Source organism: Erpetoichthys calabaricus, chromosome 16, assembly GCF_900747795.2.
Source record: "Erpetoichthys calabaricus chromosome 16, fErpCal1.3, whole genome shotgun sequence".
NCBI classification, from domain to species: Eukaryota; Metazoa; Chordata; class Cladistia; order Polypteriformes; family Polypteridae; genus Erpetoichthys; species Erpetoichthys calabaricus.
In genome coordinates, this window is record NC_041409.2 from 46,128,965 (window position 1) to 46,147,365 (window position 18,401).

At 37.7% G+C, this 18,401-nt stretch overlaps 1 protein-coding gene across 2 annotated transcripts in view; it reads left to right on the forward strand.

The window, feature by feature from the left end:
- LOC114666552 (signaling lymphocytic activation molecule-like) overlaps window positions 1-17,141 on the forward strand; it is a 311,763-nt gene extending 294,622 nt beyond the window's left edge. For both annotated transcript variants that reach the window (XM_051920086.1, XM_028821456.2), the window contains exons 3-4: window positions 15,538-15,819; window positions 16,569-17,141. In XM_051920086.1, coding sequence (XP_051776046.1) covers window positions 15,538-15,819; window positions 16,569-16,819 — 533 coding nt within the window. In that variant the 3' untranslated portion in view covers window positions 16,820-17,141. The remainder of the gene's footprint in view (window positions 1-15,537; window positions 15,820-16,568) is intronic.
- Window positions 17,142-18,401: the final 1,260 nt, after the last annotated feature.

Sequence of the window (18,401 nt, forward strand, 5' to 3'; positions counted from 1 at the left end):
CCTATGTATACAGCTGAGCAAGAATTGCATGGAATACTATAAACTGCGTTTCGTGTTTCGGCTGTCGATTTCTTGTTTTTAGCATTAAACAGGACCATGCGCAGATTGTTGGTGGGTTTATGTGCTATTTTGATGCCCCACTTGGTCAGGGTGCATGCCGTGCCTTCTGACACATTATGGTGATACGGGAGTGAATGCCAGGTGGGGTGGGGGTTCTGATTTACGTCGCTTGTATGCTGATTCCTTTGGCGCCTGCTGTGTAGACTCCGATTAATGAATGAATTTGAGTATCCGTTCGAGGTGAAAAGTTGAAACAGATAGCGTCTCTCATTAATTTTTGTTTCCTTGGTATTACAATGCGTGTGGACTCGTTTGAATAGGGTTTTCACGCAGCTCCGTTTATGAGATACCGGGTGATTGCTGGCGAAGTGTAGAATCTTGTCTGATTGGCATTGTTTGCGGTAAACACTTGTGGTCAGGGTGGCGTCACTATTTCTTTTGATGTAAATGTCCAGGAAATTGATGTGTCAATTGTTTTCTTTTTCCATTGTGAACTGGATTGCAGGGAATATTGTGTTAATATGATTGAAGAACTCATTCAGCTGGTTCTTTCTTAATATGACGAATGTGTCGTCTACATAGCGTATCCAAATTTTGGGTGTAATCTGGGATAAAGCTATGTTTTCAAATCGTTGCATTACCAGTTCAGCTAGGAGTCCAGATAATGGTGATCCCATCGGCATGCCTTCTTTCTGTGTGTAATACTTGCCGTTGAAATGATATTAGGTGCATTATGTCTTTGATGGACAGTTTGGTTCTTGTCTCTATGGTGGGGTCACTATCCAGTTTCATTAATAATGTTTCTGTGGCCAGTTGGATCGGGATCATGGTGTATAGTGATATAACATCAAACGAGACCATGATCTCGTCCTCGGCAATGGATACGTCATTCAAGCGCTGTAATGCCGACTCCGCGCTGTTGACGGAATAATCTGAATCGTCAACAATACTGAATGTGATGCTATATATTGCCTTTGATTCCTGTAAGTCTAAGCATTATCCTCTGATGAAGACCCCTGATAGGGGTTGAAAGCTCAGGAATAAAACTATTTTATGATACGTGATTCATTTTTTCTCCCTTTGTGGATCTCCAACTGCAAATATATATATATATATATATATATATATATATATATATATATATATATATATATATATATATATATATATATATATATATAATATATGTGTATATGTATGTATATATATAATATATGTGTATAGATAGATAGATAGATAGATAGATAGATAGATAGATAGATAGATAGATAGATAGATAGATAGATAGATACTTTATTAATCCCAATGGGAAATTCACATATATCTATATATATATATATATATATATATATATGACAGCAACACTCATAACAATGACAACACAATTACATTGACAATCATGTTACGTTATTTTTAAAATGTTTCCTTTACTTTTTCATAACCTCTTTAACACACTACTTCTCCGCTGCGAAGCGCGGGTATTTTGCTAGTTCAAGAATAAAACTGAAGAAAAATAAATTGTTCAATTTAGATGTTGCTGTCAATGTGTGAAGCCCAAATGTTAAGCAGGGTGAGAACTGCAGCTTTGTAATGGAGATGTTACAGGGTTGATCCTGGGTACTCCATAGTGATGTGTCGTTCGCGAACGAGCCGGCTCTAAGAGCCGATGCTTTGAAGCGAACGAGGGGAGCCGATGCCCGTTGAGCAGAGCCGAAGCTTCAGCGGCTCCTACTCAGCTCTGCTGAAAATCCATTCGGCAGGGGCGGGACTTTATTTATATGGGCACACAGAACATTGGCTCATAATGCCGGTTCGTTCACGAACGACACATCGGACTAGGATCTTACCATTATGTGAAAGAAGAAAGGGGGGCAGACGCTCCGAAGACAGCGAGTGTTGGTACAGGCCAGGTACGCTCTGTGTACCTGTCGCTGCGACAGACGAGGAGCCAGATTTAAATGCAAGCGTATCGTGAAGAGAAAAAAAGAGTGAAGAATTGAGTGAAAGCCGAAAAAGAAGCAGCATCTGGCTGCATTTCAGTGATATTGCAGACTGCAAAGCTAAGTGCAGAATTTGTAATATGCAGGGTCAACAACAAACCTGCACAGACATATAAGAACCACCCACCCATCCGTGCAACTGGAGGAGAGCGTGCCCTCTCTCCTGCCATCCACTGACCCTGGAAAAGAGCCAAGTACTTCTGCTGCAGCATCCACTGTCTTACCGAAAACTGCAGATATAACACGGTCTTCAGTTCAAACCAAAATAAGCACATTTATTCCAAAACAAATGACGCCAAACAAACAAATAAGTGTCGATGAGGAGCTGGCTAAAATGATAGCTAGCGACTTTTAACCATTTTCCATTGTGGAGGACAGCGGATTTACAACTTTTGTACAGGCCTTAAACCCCATGTATGTTCTCCCTAGCAGAAAAACTTTGTCCCAAACAATTATTCCATAACTATATATCTAAGGATGGAGTACAACACTGTGCTTTCAGAAACCACTGCTCTGGACAAAAAGGTAGCATTTAATGACAACAGAGCTGTGGATGAGGCATTTCAAAGAATAAGTGCAGCAGCAGCAAGATGCAACCCCAGCAGCCTGTCTGCTCCTCCATCAGAGGGCCAAGAGGAAGAAATTGGAGCAGGGGCGTGTTCACAGGAACCACAAGCTTCTGCTGTGTGGAGGCTCTTTGATGAAAGAGCAACAGGAAATGCTGAGGTCCTATCTTGAGGAGCACCTCATCCAAAGATCTGAAGACCCAGTGAGCTGGTGGGAGGCCAAGGCTGCAGTCTACCCACGCCTGGTTAAGGTAATGGTAGGAAGACTTTGCATTGTCGCTACATCGGTCCCCTCAGAAAGAGTCTTCTCAAAAACAGGACAAATAAAGGAGGAGAAATCGCATCAGCCCATCTAAGCTGAGGCATCTGGCATTTCTGAATGCCAACCTGGCCTAAAAACTTTTATTCAAAGAATCATAGTGTTGTGTTGTTGTTGTTGAGTTTGGCCTTTATTTAATTTGTTTGCTGTGGTTTTGTGTTAAGCTGTTCATTTAAAGCTTTTATTAAAATGTTAAACAATAGTAACTGTGTATTTATTGTAATGAAAAAATGCATAAAATACGTAATGTCTGAAAACAATGAATAAGAAATTGCTTAGGCTATACACAAACCATTCATAATTGCTTAATTAGGCTAAAATATAAGCATCCAAGTGATACTAAACGAAGAGCCATTCGGGAGCCATAAGAGCCGGCTCTTTAAAGGGAGCCGATCCAAAAGAGCCGAAGCTTTGAAAAGAGCCGGAGTTCCCATCACTAGTACTCCATGCATTTAGCGTTTTGTGTAGTGAGCTGCTTATATTGCTACTATTACATAATAAAAATTTAAATATGGACACGGGCTGAACATGCACTGCATACAGAGAACACTTGGGGCTTAAATCTAATACAAATATTATCATTCAGTACAGATTTCTGAGAAGTATCACTGCCTGTGGAAATGCTTATTTTAAGCTTTAGTGAAGCTGGCAGAAATAATTTCATGGGGTGTGGCACAAGGATGTGATGAATTTTGAAAGCACGGTATGACAGGTCATTTAACTTTGTCACTTAACTTATGGCAGCAGTTAATGAATGAAGTAGTTAGAACATTAATTAATGAATACATCTGATTTACATCGTCTTAAACAATATTAAAAAAGATAATGTTTTCCAAATGAGCTCCACCGTTAATAATACATGTTTCTAAATGAGTTCACAAATAGTTTAAAATACCATGGTTTCATTCTACCAGTTCAATTAACCAAAAAAAAAAAAAAAAAGCTAAAAAAAATCAGATTTGTCAGAAAATTACTGTATCAGGTTCGTGATATTCACCATTGCGAGACTGCATGAATGAATGTAGGAACATTTAATGGACAAGTAAAATTCATTCAAATTTAAAATGTCACAAACTCCAGATTCTTTTATTTTAAAAATGTATCTATCTTTTTTTAGATTTGTCACAATTGTACAGCTACATTTGTATCCTTACAATTCCTATGAATGTCTTTGTTTTGTTGTTTTCAAGCTATCTCACATAACTCATCACACTTTACTGTTGCTTACGTATGTCTGTGCATTAATGAAGAATTAGCCATTGAGTTGGAGGGAATCGTCTGTAAATGTAGAAATTAAATGGATATGGCAATGCATTTTCTCCAGTGCGATTCAAATATGTATCACATGTGTGTCAATCAAATTTTAGTTGTTATACTAATTAACAATACTTTGATTTTTTTAAAATGTAAAAATGTAGTGATCCCTGATGCGTCTCATAGATTACACACTTCCATTAACACATTACAACAACAACAACATTTATTTATATAGCATGTTTTCATACAAATGATGTAGTTCAAAGTGCTTTACGTGATGAAGAAAGAAAAAAGAAAAATATAAAAATAGCATTAGGCAATCTTAAGTTATAAAGAAAAAAGTAAGGTCCGATGGCCAGGAGGAATGAACAAAACAAAAAAAACTCCAGAGGGCTGGAGAAAAAAAATTCTGCAGTGGTACCGAGGCCACAAGACCACCCAGCCATAACTGGGCTTTACATGTTTTAATGATTAGAGAATATTGCTTTTTGCTTCAAAACATTAACAAATGTCTGGCTAAGTTGGAAATTTTGAAATCCATATTACTAACCGAGAATGGTAAACCGGATGGACGCAGGGACATCCGGCCATGGGCCGTAGCCGCAAAAGACGTACTGCGCAAGCGCCCCCACAAAACCCCCCTTCCAAGCAACGGAAACCGGATGCAAAGCAACGTAAAATAACAAATGAGGCGCCCATAGCACACAGAAAAAAGGAGTCAGACGCGAAACGGAACACACGCAAAGAAGAGAATTGAGACCCACGACACACAAATGAGGCAACGCCCCCTAGCACAAAAAAAAAAAAACAAGTCAGACGCTAGCGCCACACAAACCCATTGGACACAAAACAGGACAGACTACGAACATAGCACACGAAACATACACAAAAAGCAGGATTCGGACCCACGGCCACACTAACATAAATAAGAAATGAAACACAAAGCCCCATTACTGAACGAACCGTCCGTATTAAATATACATCATCTGAACACATTCAAATTATGCAGCATAGGTCGATCTCATTATACTGATGCACTATTAACCGTTCAACCACAGAAAAGGCTCCATATTAACAGTGAGTACGATCCTCCTTATTACTTATCCATATTTCTAACGCTGAAGAACAAACAAGTCATGAATTCACGCTCACGGGTACAAAACGATACGGCTCGAGTGACGGGACCAAACACACGAACCCGCATGAAAAAAAACAGGAGGAAAGGTACTTTTATTAGGAGGAGATTTTACACAGTGCTTAGCTATTGTTCCACATGCCATGCGCTCGGCTATTCTTCAATCCACCTTAAAATACGCAGACAATTGACATTGCTTTCAAAAGAGTTACGGAGATATTTGGAACAACAATCTCAGTACACCAAATACCCCTTTTAACACAACGAACTATATTATGTCCAAAAAATATTAATGTTGATCACATTAGTAACCAGGTCATTTCATTACTTCCTGGAGTGCAACAGCTCTTTCTAAGCTCTGACAAAGTTGACTCTGATGACGACAATGACCATTTTAATTTCCCCTTAGAATATTTGAACACTATTAACCCAGCCGGATTACCACAACACAATCTTAGCCTTAAAATCAGAACAATAATCATGCTATTAAGAAACCTTAACACTAAACAGGGTTTATGCAATGGTACACATTTAGTCGTCAACACCATGCCACACAATGTTATTAAAGCAAAACTTCTTACAGAATCACATGCTAAAAATACTGTTCTAATTCCTACAATTACCTTACAACTTCTGACCTGGAATTACCTTTTACACTTAAATGGCAACAGTTCCCCATTAGACCTGCCTTGACCATGACCATCAACAAATCACAAGGACAAACCATAGACAAAGTTAGCATCTACCTCTCTGAGCCCATTTTTGGACATGGACAACTTTATTTGATTCCTATATGCGTCATCTACACCTTCACACTATGCTATATCTCATTCATACATCACGCTCTTTGTCAATTCACAACACCAGGGGTTGGCGAGCGAAGCGAGCAGGGGGCGGAGCCCCCTAGTTGTAACTAAATGATAAATGTGTGAGAATGGTACCCCCTTCAAGCATGGGTCCTGTCTTGTGCCCAGTGTAGCACTGACTCCCAGCCAAATCAACTGGATATGTTGGTCTGAAAATGGATTGTTGTATGGAAACAATGTTTATAATAAACTGAGGAAGTTTCCGTTCCTTTTTCTTGAAGTATAGCATTTACATAAACTCACTAAATCGACAGCTGATTGGTCACAACATCGTACTCAAAACATGCATGAATGGTGTATTCTAATGACATAAAAGAGACAACAGTGAAAGCCATTTTTGTCTTGAAACGATTCTTCTCCTTATTGAAGTTAAATCATTTGTGATTTTTAAAAAAGATACAATCCTGGAATAAAATTCATGCCCCAACATACTTCTTGATGTGTACCTGCATTTTTGTTTCTTTGTTTCTGGCTCCACTCTCACTTGCTGCTCCCAACTTTTTTTTTTTTTGTGCTGCCTCCCTGCATACCAATGGTTGAGAACAATGGTCTACAGAAGAGTGTTATAAATATTAGAAAAAAATGCCTTCATGCTCATTATCCTCAGATTTGAAGTCCTGCAGAGAAATTTTGCTAAAAAGCACTTGATGGTTTTAATAACATGCTTAACACAGCTGAGGATTATGGTGAGGCAGAGTCTGTTCCAACAGAACTTGGCATAAAACAGAAGCCAACCTTGGACATCAACTACAATAACAACACTTATGTACATAGCACATTTTCATATATAAAAGTAGATCAAAGTGCGTTACAATAATAATGGCTGTTATGTTCAATACAGTCTAGTTGCAGACTTCCAGAGCTTCACTACATTGAGAAAGCTGTCACTTTGCAATATACAGTATGTCATGTGATGATTTGCCTTGTTAGATTATGGTTAAGATTAGAATTGTTGGAGGGTTTGAAGAGTAAACCAAGTGACATAAACGTGCAATCCATGACCATTCAGGGGTGCTCCTGAATCACAGAGTTGCAGACGTCTGCAGCTGCACCCATCTCATTCTTTATGTCCTCATTTTGTAAATATTTTCAGATTTAGTACAATTTAGTGGATATATTTGTTATTTTTACCTACTAGCCCCTTGCCTCTTGTCATTTGAGGTGATCATGAAGTTATAAGTTTAGTATCATCGAGGCTGCTATTCATGAGTAGCTAGGTAATGTACCACATGCAATGCATTGCTATGTGTCCTTTTCACATACTGTACATATGGAAGCATAGATAGATAGATAGATAGATAGATAGATAGATAGATAGATAGATAGATAGATAGATAGATAGATAGATAGATAGATAGATAGATAGATAGATAGATAGATAGATAGATAGATAGATAGATAGATAGATAGATAGATAGAACAAACTTTATTTGTCCCCAGGTGAAAGTTGGCTTTTTACAGAAGCTCTTTAAGTAAATACGAGGGGCGTTCAAATATAAACAGCAATTTATGAGCTACACTTTATTTATTGAATACAATAAAATGACTTGCACACAGTCTTTCTGTGTAGTCTCCCGCCACTGCAATACCCTTGTTCCAGTGCTAAGGAAGCTTCTTAATCCCAGAAGAGTACAGGTGCTATTGACTGCATGCTGACCCATTCTTGCACAGCGTCAATAACATCCTTGTTCAACTTGAATTTCGTCTTTCCTAAAAATTCATTAAGTGGACCAAAAAGATGATAGTCCCTCTCTGAGTGACTTGCACCATTCATACATTCATTCCCAACCTGATTTTTAATTCTCGAATAAATCTGAGATGGAACGACTCCTTCATTTGTCAGAAATTTAATAATAATTCACTGTGCAACACTACTGTGTACTTCCTGCTCCGACATGTTGATTACAACTGACAGGAAGGGTGGAAAAGCAGCTAGCACTAGTAACGACAACTTCAAACATGCGTGTGTTTGTCCAATGAGTCACGCTTATCTTGCACTCTTTATAAGAACACAGCATGAAAATTCCTGTTTATAATTGGACACCCCTCACAAATATATAAATAGATAGACACAAATAAATAAATATACACACAAACTTTGCTCTTAACACATACTGGAATTACTATAAAGCACGAAAAATTAAAAAAAAAAAAAAAAAGTTCAGACTTGACTGTTACCGTCCCAGTGAGGCATTAAGCAGACGTACCACTGTTGGTATAAGGGAGCCCCAGTAGAATTTCTTGACACACTTCTGCCGAATAATTTGTTGGCTGAAATTCCTCTGTGTTAGTGTGTCACAGACAGGATGTACAAGATTATTAATAATGGCACCTGGTTTTGTTTTAATCCTACAACCTCCAAGGGCTCCAGAGTGCATTCTATAACTGAACATGCCCTTTTAAATAGTCTTTTGATTTGGTGGGCCTCTCTTGAAGTGATGTTACCAATCCAGCACCACAGCATAGAAAATCACATTGGCCATTATAGAGTTATAAACAATGTGGAGGATGTCACTTCCCACTTTAAAGGAACACAGTCTCCTAAGGAAAAAGAGCCTGTTCTGCCATATCTTATACAGTTCCTCTGTGTTCCAAGACCAGTTCAACCTGTTATTGATGTGGATCCCCAAAACCACTCCAACTTATCATTAATGAGGACCCCCACAGTAATTTACATCTGAAAGAACTGTTTGCTTTTCATGTAAAGCAACTTTGTGCCTTGTATTTTTTTTCACTATTTTAGTCTCACTCTTGAAATACCAATAGGCCTGTGAACAAAGAAGCAACTGTTTACAGAGTTTTGGAAAAAGAAGGTTGTTACCTGCCTTTAAAACCACATAGGAACTACAAAGAAAAACTAAAGAACAGTTATTTATAACAGGTGACTGTATTTAAAACAGTAGAGAATCAAAATGCCAAACTTAATAACAAAAGCTATGGGCAGATGAGGAAGGAAATGAAAATAAAAACTTAAGTTGGCAGGATGTTGGAGAAAATTAAGCTGTGAGGTTTCAAGGTCAAAAGACCACCCAGCTCCGTCTGCGCATTCTAGAGTGTCACTACAGACGATCTTGTGAAGGATTTTCTATCTTCTTGGTATCACAGGTGGTTGCAGGGACAGGCCTGGGGGCAGTGGCACCAAGTACCAGAAAATAAAAGAATACACACAAAAGAAGTGATTAGTGTCCAGTCTATAAAACAACAAATAAAATTGCATTTTCTGGAAAAAAACAATTTCCTCTTCCCCCTATTATGTGGAAATGCTAACAATCATAGTAATTTCTTAAGAGGTCAAGAAAAAAACAAATTAAAGAGCTGGGGGTTTTTGTTGTGTCTTGAATTGTTTGACTGTACTGGCATGATGTACCTCTAGAAGTAAGATGCTGCAGATTTTTGGTGCATTAAAACACCTCAACAGTTCTTTTATGGTTTGCTCTTGGAATGCTGAACAAACTGGTGTCTAAGATCTAAGATTATGATTATGAACAGTGGTAGTTTGTAATGAGGGGGCTGGAGTGCCACTCCCCACCAAATATTTTAAAAACTCTATTTAATTATTTAATCTATCTATCTATCTATCTATCTATCTATCTATCTATCTATCTATCTATCTATCTATCTATCTATCTATCTATCTATCTATCTATCTATCTATCTATCTATCTATCTATCTATCTATCTATCTATCTATCTATCTATCTATCTATCTATCTATCTGTCTATCTATCAGTGGTGTTATTATTTCTTATTTTCCCAAGGTATCTTGTATTTATCTAACCCAAGGGTTCTATTATAGTATATGCAAGCATATATAAACATGGTCAACAAGAAAGGAGGTCAGAAAGAAATGGAAAAGAAACCAAAAGTTACATTGAACCTAGGTAGGCTAGTCCAAGTTCAAGTTCAAGGTACGGCCTATCAGAGACTGACCTGGAACAGACAGGTGAAAGCCCAGACTCCTCTGAAACACGGTCCACTGCATCGTCTCCAGTTGAGAGCGACAATGGGAGCGAATGCGCAAGTGACGCAGGTCGCGATAGTTTGCCGATTGGAGAAAATCACTAGAAACTGGAAAAGGCCTTGCAGTCCGCGCTTTCACCTACTCCTCGTGAGCCGGGAACATCGGCTGTAATAGAGCCCGCCGCTTCACCTATAGTGCACAAGAGCAGAAATTATTTGTCCGACCTGAAGGTGATGATCGCTGAGCTCAAGCAAGAGATAAAGAATAATATAAAGAAATAAATAAATAGTATGTTCAAGACAAATGAGAGGATAAGTGAGAAGACAAGTGAGGAGCTTCAGCGGGAGCTGCAAGAGCTGCGGCAGGATAATAAAGACTCGGAGAAATGCGTATATAATCGCTTTGAGGCGGCCTTTAAATGTATGCTGGAAAAAATTGAGGAGCACATTCAGGAAAATGCGTCTAAACTGAGCACATTTGCCGATCAGCTGGAGGATGATAAGCAGACATTCACGACTCGAATTGAAACAGCCGAACATTTAACATCCACCGCTGATGGGAAAGCAACACCCGCGAATTCTGAATGTAAAAAACTCGGAGACAGACTTGCTGCTCTGGAAGATGGATGCAGAAGGAATAATATTATAATTGAATGTCTACCTGAGAATCGCGAAAGTCCAAACCCGGTGAAATTCGTAGCTGAACTATTCTCCAAAATAATTGGTGAGTACTTTAAATCAGACACCGAGATAGCTGCAGCTTATCGCATACGGGGATCAAACAACTCTAAGAATAGGACTTTTATTGTGCGCTTCAAGAAGTTACAATCTAAGTTAAATGTAATGTCACTTCTCAGACAGAAACAAGAGATTATGTTTGAAAATAACCTAATTCGTATTTTCCCTGACTTCTCAGCCTCAACAGCTACTAAACGTGCATCATTTTATAATATTAAACAGCGCTTACAAAAAGCCAATATCAGATACAGCCTCTTGTATCTTGACAAACTAAAAGTGGAGATTCAAGGCAAACATTACATATTTACCAGTAGAGAGGAAGCAGATAAAGAGTTAAGAAAGCTCATCGAGGACAAGCTTACACACAGACTTTTTCCTGCACAAGCTCTGCAGAGGGTGAAGACCTGTCTGAGGAAGATAGGTCTACCTGGAGAAGCTGGCATAAAAGCAGCTCCGTGATCACCATGTTAGTGCACTTTGGACATGTCTCCTGTCTGTCAGAGTCCATTTGCATTGGGCTGGTGGATAGTGGGATTACGGAAATGGATATAATGAGGGTATTAGAAATAAACTTGATCCTTTAGGTTTAAAAGTCAAGTCAGAGGTAAAGAATTTAGGGTTAAATATAATTATTGACTCTGACCTAAATTTAAATCACATATTAATTAGATTACTAGGACTGCATGTTTTCACTTTCACAAGGAATATAGCAAAAGTCAGATCCCTTATAACTTTACGAGACACTGAAAAATTAGTTCACTCTTTTGTTTTCAGTGAACCAGATTACTGTAATGCACTCCTTACTCCTTAGGACCACCTAAGAAAGACCTCAATCAGTTACAGCTAGTGCAGAATGCAGCAGCAAAAATCTTAACTAGGAAAAGAAAATCTGAGCACATTTCACCAGTTCTGATGACACTACATTGGTTACCTGTGTCATTTAGAATTGACTTTAAAAACTGCTTATGGTTTACCAAGCCTTCAATAATCTCGCTCCATCCAATATTTCAGAATGTTTTTCAAACTCCAAATTGTAACCTTAGATCTTCAAACGAATGTCTGCTTATAATTTCAAGAGCTAAACTTAAAAGAAGTAGTGAGGCGGCCTTCTGCTGTTATGCACCTAAAATCTGGAATACTTTACCAAATAAAAATCAGCAGACTAATACAGTGGAGGATTTAAAAAAACTGCGAAATACACATCATTTTAACTTGGCTTTCTCATAGCTTCATTTAAGGTTAATCCTTATATTCTGTATATGCATTTAGTTTTCATTATCATTCCTGGTGGCTCCTCAATCCGTACTAACCCCTACTTTCTCTGCTGTTCTTTTTCCGTTTTTCTGTGGTGGCGATCTGTACCACTGCCACCTGATCAAAGCACTATGCTGTCCTTACATTGATGGATTAAAGGCCAGAGGTCCAAATGACCATCATCATCAAGTTCTTCCATGTGAAGCCTGAAAACCATGAGGACTGATTGAGGTCATTTATGTTAGGTAGAATGCCTAAAGAGGGCTGGGCAGTCTTTTTATATTTTGTCTTTTTTCTCTTTCTTCATCCTGTAAAGCACTTCGAGCAACATTGTTTGTATGAAAATGTGCTATATAAATAAATGTTGTTGTTATTTGATGTCGACACCTAGGTATTTGAAAGTGCCCATCCTGTCCGTCATGGTGCTGCTAATACTGAGAGGGTGGTAGTGCCTCTGCTGTTTACTCCCAAAGTCCATAATCAGCTCCTCTGTCTTACTCACATTGAAGAGTAGACTGGTGTGCTGATGCCAGTTAGAACATTAGAACAATCTAGACGAGAACAGGCCATTCAGCCCAACAAAGCTCTCCAGCCCTATCCACTTATTTTTTCCAAGAAACATCAAGTCGAGTTCTGAAAGTCACTAAAGTCTTACTGTCTACCACACTACTTGATAGTTTATTCCAAGTGTCTATCATTCTTTGTGTAAAGAACAGTTTGGTAGACTCTGCACTTCACCCAGGTAAGCCTAGTCATCGTTGTTAGATATCAAGCCTACCAGCGTTGTATTATCAGCAAATTTGACAATGACATTAGAGTCATGTCCAGCCATTGCAGTCATACCTGTAGAGGAAGTACAGAAGAGGACTCAAAACACAGTCCTGTAGAGATTCTGTGTTGAAAGTGAGGGATACTGAAGTGTGGCCACACATCTGAACCACCTGGGGTGTGCTTTTCACAAAATTAAAAATCTAGCTGGTCAGATGCAGGTCCCTGGGCTTTGTGATGAGATTAGAGGGGTTTATTGTATTAAATGCAGAACTACAATCTATAAATAGCAAATACAAAAAAGTCCCTTTCTTATTATTCAGGTGAGCCAGTACTGTATGAAGGATCAAGGTAATGGCATCCTATGTGGTCTACTGAAGTAATATACAAACCTTGATGGCTCCAGTTCTTTTGGCGGAAAAGAGCAAATGTGATTTTGACTACCATATATATTCGCATATAAATCGATCATAAAATCAGACCGCAACTTATTCGCCCATTCAAAAATGCGACCCTTAATTTTAATTTTTTTTTTACATCTTGCTTCCTCCAATCTCACACCAGTTTCTCAGACACATTGAATTTTGTTGCAGCAGCACAGTTACCAATGTCTTCAGCCCCATCAATGACTTTTAATTTAAAACCAGCTTCATATTTTCTTCTGAGCTAATGCTGCATCGTAAATAAGGGATGCTCTTACTATAAAGGTGTATGATGGCGTGAGATACAAAAAACACAAAACAGTGCAAAAGTTGCTTCAGAAAATTTTGGGTATTACCATGTGGTCACGAAGGCACAACAGAGAGAGAGAGAGGTTAGGAGCACACGCTGATACAGCGCATTGCCACACCCACATAGAAAAAAAAGGAAGTGTGCACCGTGGTTACTCTCTCAGGTGGGCGTTAGCATATCATAATCTGTTAGCGTGAGTTTTCTGCATTCGACTTATACGACCGACATTATAAAATACCGGAAATTATACAGTAAAATCGGAGAACTTATCCGTGAGTATATACAGTAACTTCTTGAAACACTTCATTGCTAAAAGTTCAATGGGACAATAGTTATTCAGACAGGTTGGATGTGATTTCTTAGGTACAGGGACAGTGGTGCATCTTTTAAAGCATGTTGGTACAACAGACTGGGTTAAGGGGAGACTACATATTACTGTGAAAACTGGTGCATGCTGATCAGCACAGATCTTGAAAACACATCCTGGAATGACATCTGGACCTGCTGCCTTCCTGGTGTTCACTTTCCTGAAAGCTTGCCTTATGTCGTGTTCTGACTTAGTGAGCTCTGTTTCCTCACTGATCAGTTCTCACACCATAGATGTCTTGGACTGCTGGTTGGTGATGGCAGTATTCATATTGAAGTGCACATAGAAAGCTTGTCTGCCTGAGAGGTATCAGCACTCACTGTGCTGTAAGTAGTTGCATTATAGTCCATTACAGTCCGTAGACCTTGCCACATGCACCCAGGATCAGACTGTTCAAATTGCAATTTCTCCCCATATTGTCATTTAGTGGCCTTCATAGTTCTCTGTAGATTGTACGAGGCATCTTTACAATCATCAATATTCCCACACAAGCTCCAAGTTGTATGAAACTGTGCAGGTGTTTAGTGCATCCCAGATGGTTTTGTCCATTCAAGGTTTCTGGTTTGGGTAAGTCCTGATGTTGACTCTTGGTGTAGATTAATCTATGAAAAATCCAATTTACAAAGTCACACATTGATTCATCACCAAAGCAGCGCGTAAAATTTTCCCGGTTGGCAACATTCAGCACATTCTGGAAAATGACCTGTGATTGGTCTGTCCAACACAAGACCTCTTGCATGACTGGAGCATCCCACTTTAACGTTTGTTTGTATCTGAACATAACTGAATATACTCAGTGGAGGCTGTCATTTAAACATATAGCAAAAGCAGAAATATTTATAATATCTTCTAAATGTAAAAATGACAGTGCTGTTCCTTCTCTGAATGCAGAATAAAAGAAGTGAAAAAAGTCCAACTAATTAAATGAGGGGAAAAATGGCTGATCATGAAACTGTTTGAAACAAAAACCTTAAGCCACAGGGTCTAGTGAATTCCGCTTGAATAAATACTTATTTAAAATATGTAATAACAAAGCAATAAAAGTGAGACGTTTTGGGGCACCCATAGGTAAACCCTTAATAATTGGTGTCTCAAAAAAAAATGCGAGTTGTGCATTACATTGCATCTTTTCAGATGGGAGTCTGGATATGACTGTTAAAGATGGTGGTTCTTCTGGTTAAGACTGTTTCTGGTTGAAAGAGGCAGGTCCAGGTGGACAATCTTCCAATCTCCAGAGCAAAAGACTGCATTTTTGTAAAGTACCAACCCCTGGGGTGGCGGAGACTTACTGTCACCAGAGCCCTTAAAATGCCCCCTATAATACGCACATGTGCATGTCAAATAATCATTTTTCACTTTGATGAATGTGGTTTTGCAGTTAATGAAAAATGTGATTTATGATATTTTTATATGTAAAAAAAAATTACAATAGAATGCATGTGGGGATTAGATAAGAAAAGATATTGGGGGTATTTGGGTTACTTATTGCTGTTTCGACTGTTTTCTGTTTTGCAGATAAACTTCAACCCCCCAAATTGGAGGTTTTACAGACCTCGAATGAAAATAGCGAATGCACTTTCAAATTTGAGTGCTCAGTACAACAAGTAAAAAATGTGGATTACTTTTGGAATGCTATGAGCACTAATGTCACCTGGAAGGAAAATGCACCCTCTTTAGAAAACAGAACATCCGTTTTAAAGATTTCCCAAGTTCCAGTCAACTTAAATGTGACATACAATTGCAAAGTGTCTAATAACATGACCAATGCATCAGCTACAATGTCAGTAAGCTGCATTGGTAAGTAAGCAAACATACTATATTGTTCAAGGAAGTTGAAGTGTTGTTGGAAGGCACAGACATGTAGTCAGTGGCATTGCCACCTCATAGTGTCATTTGTGTTCTTTATGTGGTGTGTACATGTCATCAGAGTATTCATAAAAATATGACCAGCAGACTCTGCTGACATCACATAGCCAGGTTTAATGTTAACACTAAAACCTGGAGTGGATAAATGTAAAAGTTCTTTTCTACCTTTTGCTCTTTGCTACCAGGAAAGACGTTATGTCTTCTGGACCCTCTCAAAAAATATGTACCTTTTTTGTAAATGTGCGTAGTCTTGAAATGACAAACTAAGCTGCAAATTTAAATAAAAATATGAAAATATATTTTAGTGACGTAACATTATTGTATTGTGGTTTTCCTACTGTATTTTGTCCATTGCAGACATTTTATTGTGTTGCTCTACACAACTCCAGAAGCCACAAAAAAGTGCATGGCTATTTCATATACTAATTTGAAGACTTTCTTTAGTTTATATTTCTTTACTTACATTTTCTGTTATTGACAGTTTACTGAGTACGATAAATAATTACAAGAAATCCATGGTGCAAATTGTAATAAGTTGTTACATGTAATATTTTATTGCTTAAATATATTAGTAATGATTTCATTATTTAATAAACATTTAGAGTAATCTGTACTTCTGAAAATATTTTATAACATAATGTTCCTTTATTAACTTTGTTTCTAAATGTTCTTTTTTACAGCAATCACGTATGATTCACATCGACACCAGACACTTCTAATCATTGCCTTCTTCTTCGTATTGTTTGTAATAATCTGTAGTTTTATGTTTGTTTCTAAGAAAAGAAGTAAAGATCAGCTGGAGATCAAAAGCAAGAAAGATCATTTTTACATGTCCTGCAACTCATTTTGCACAAATTGCAGTGTTAGTTACTGTTATGAAAATGAGCATAATCTGAATTTAGAAGGATTAGCAGTGAAGACATTGGACTAGTCATATAGACTGTCATTTTGAATATTAATAAATGTATTAATGATTCTGTTTCAGGATTAGTTCTGAAGTAACACCAGAATGAACACCATAATCATGAAATGAACAAGAGAGTTAAATGCAGGTGTATGGATAAACTGATTAATGACAACTAGTTATGGCAAGTCAAATTATCATTTAGAGATATTTTTAAAACATTTAAGATCTCTCAATATTTAAAGGTATCTCCAAATCATTTATAGATATCTGTAAATGATTTAAAGATATATGGCAATTATTTAAAGATATCTTTAAATGTATGTCTAATTAAGATATCTTTAATGAACTTCAAGATATCTTTAAATCATTTAGAGAGATCTTTAAATTACTTCCTCTTCATGTAAAAATCGTATTCCTTGTTCAATAATCACATCACTTCCTTTGAATGACTTCCATTATTTGTTCTTTAATAGAAGAAATTAGATTCATAAATACTGTATAATTTGTATTTCTATATTCCATTGTGGCACTAGTGTATTCTGACAATCAGAGGTAATGTACTTTATTCATTTAGTAGTAATTTTTTCACAGTTTGAATTACAAATAGTGAGCATGGAAGTATCAATGGAAGCTAACATAATTTGTTAGTATGTTTTGGTTTCTGTTAGTTTGAATAAGGCATTTGATTCCCCTCCAAATCTTCGAAATTTTACCCTTTCATCCTGGTATTGTTCCATATTTCTTTTGTCTATATGTGTTGCTGTGTAGAATATGAAATGTGACTGTGATTGTTTGCGGCATATATGTTTGCTGTGCTTAAGTTGTCAGCAGAATTGGTTATTTGGTTATTTTCATCATGTTTATCATAAGGCTTTCCTATGTAGATGATACATGTGTGCATATGTATATTGTATAGCTTTCCTTTTGATGCTCATTTAGATATCTGTAAGTCATTTAAAGATATCTCTAAGTACAGTACACCCCCAAAATTTATGTTAATTTAATTTATGGGGTTATGTTCCTAGTAAATACGTCATAATTTAATTTAATTAAAATACAGTAAAATGTACAGGTACTCACCAATGATAGTAGTTATACAGACAGCTATTGTCACACGGATGATTGATGACTTTAAGCCCCGCCCCAAAACATTAAAATATGATTTATGAAAATATGAAAATATGTACATATGTACATATGAAAATATGAAATATACCCCGCCCCTGTGGGTGGAGAAGGGTAATGAAGGGTTGGACCACCGTCATAATTGATCATCTCTAAACCCCGCCTTTTAGGGTGAGTCTTTCATAAACCGAACCCTTATCACGCCCCATTAACAATACTCACACCCCCGAGGTACGCCTTTGTCTCTCTAACCACCTATAGGGTTAGGGGTGAGGCGTGTCGCTCAACCCCGACTGTGGGAGGAGACAAAAGAGTTCTTGTATAAAATTCTAGTCATTTAGTGAAAATGCCACGACACACAAAAGCAAACAGAATGGACGGTCTTGTGAACGCTCCTAAGAAACTGAAAGCAAACAGGGTGTCCAGAAGGACTGAATTACGGGAACCACGCTTCAGCTCTGCCTGGTACGATTCTAACTGT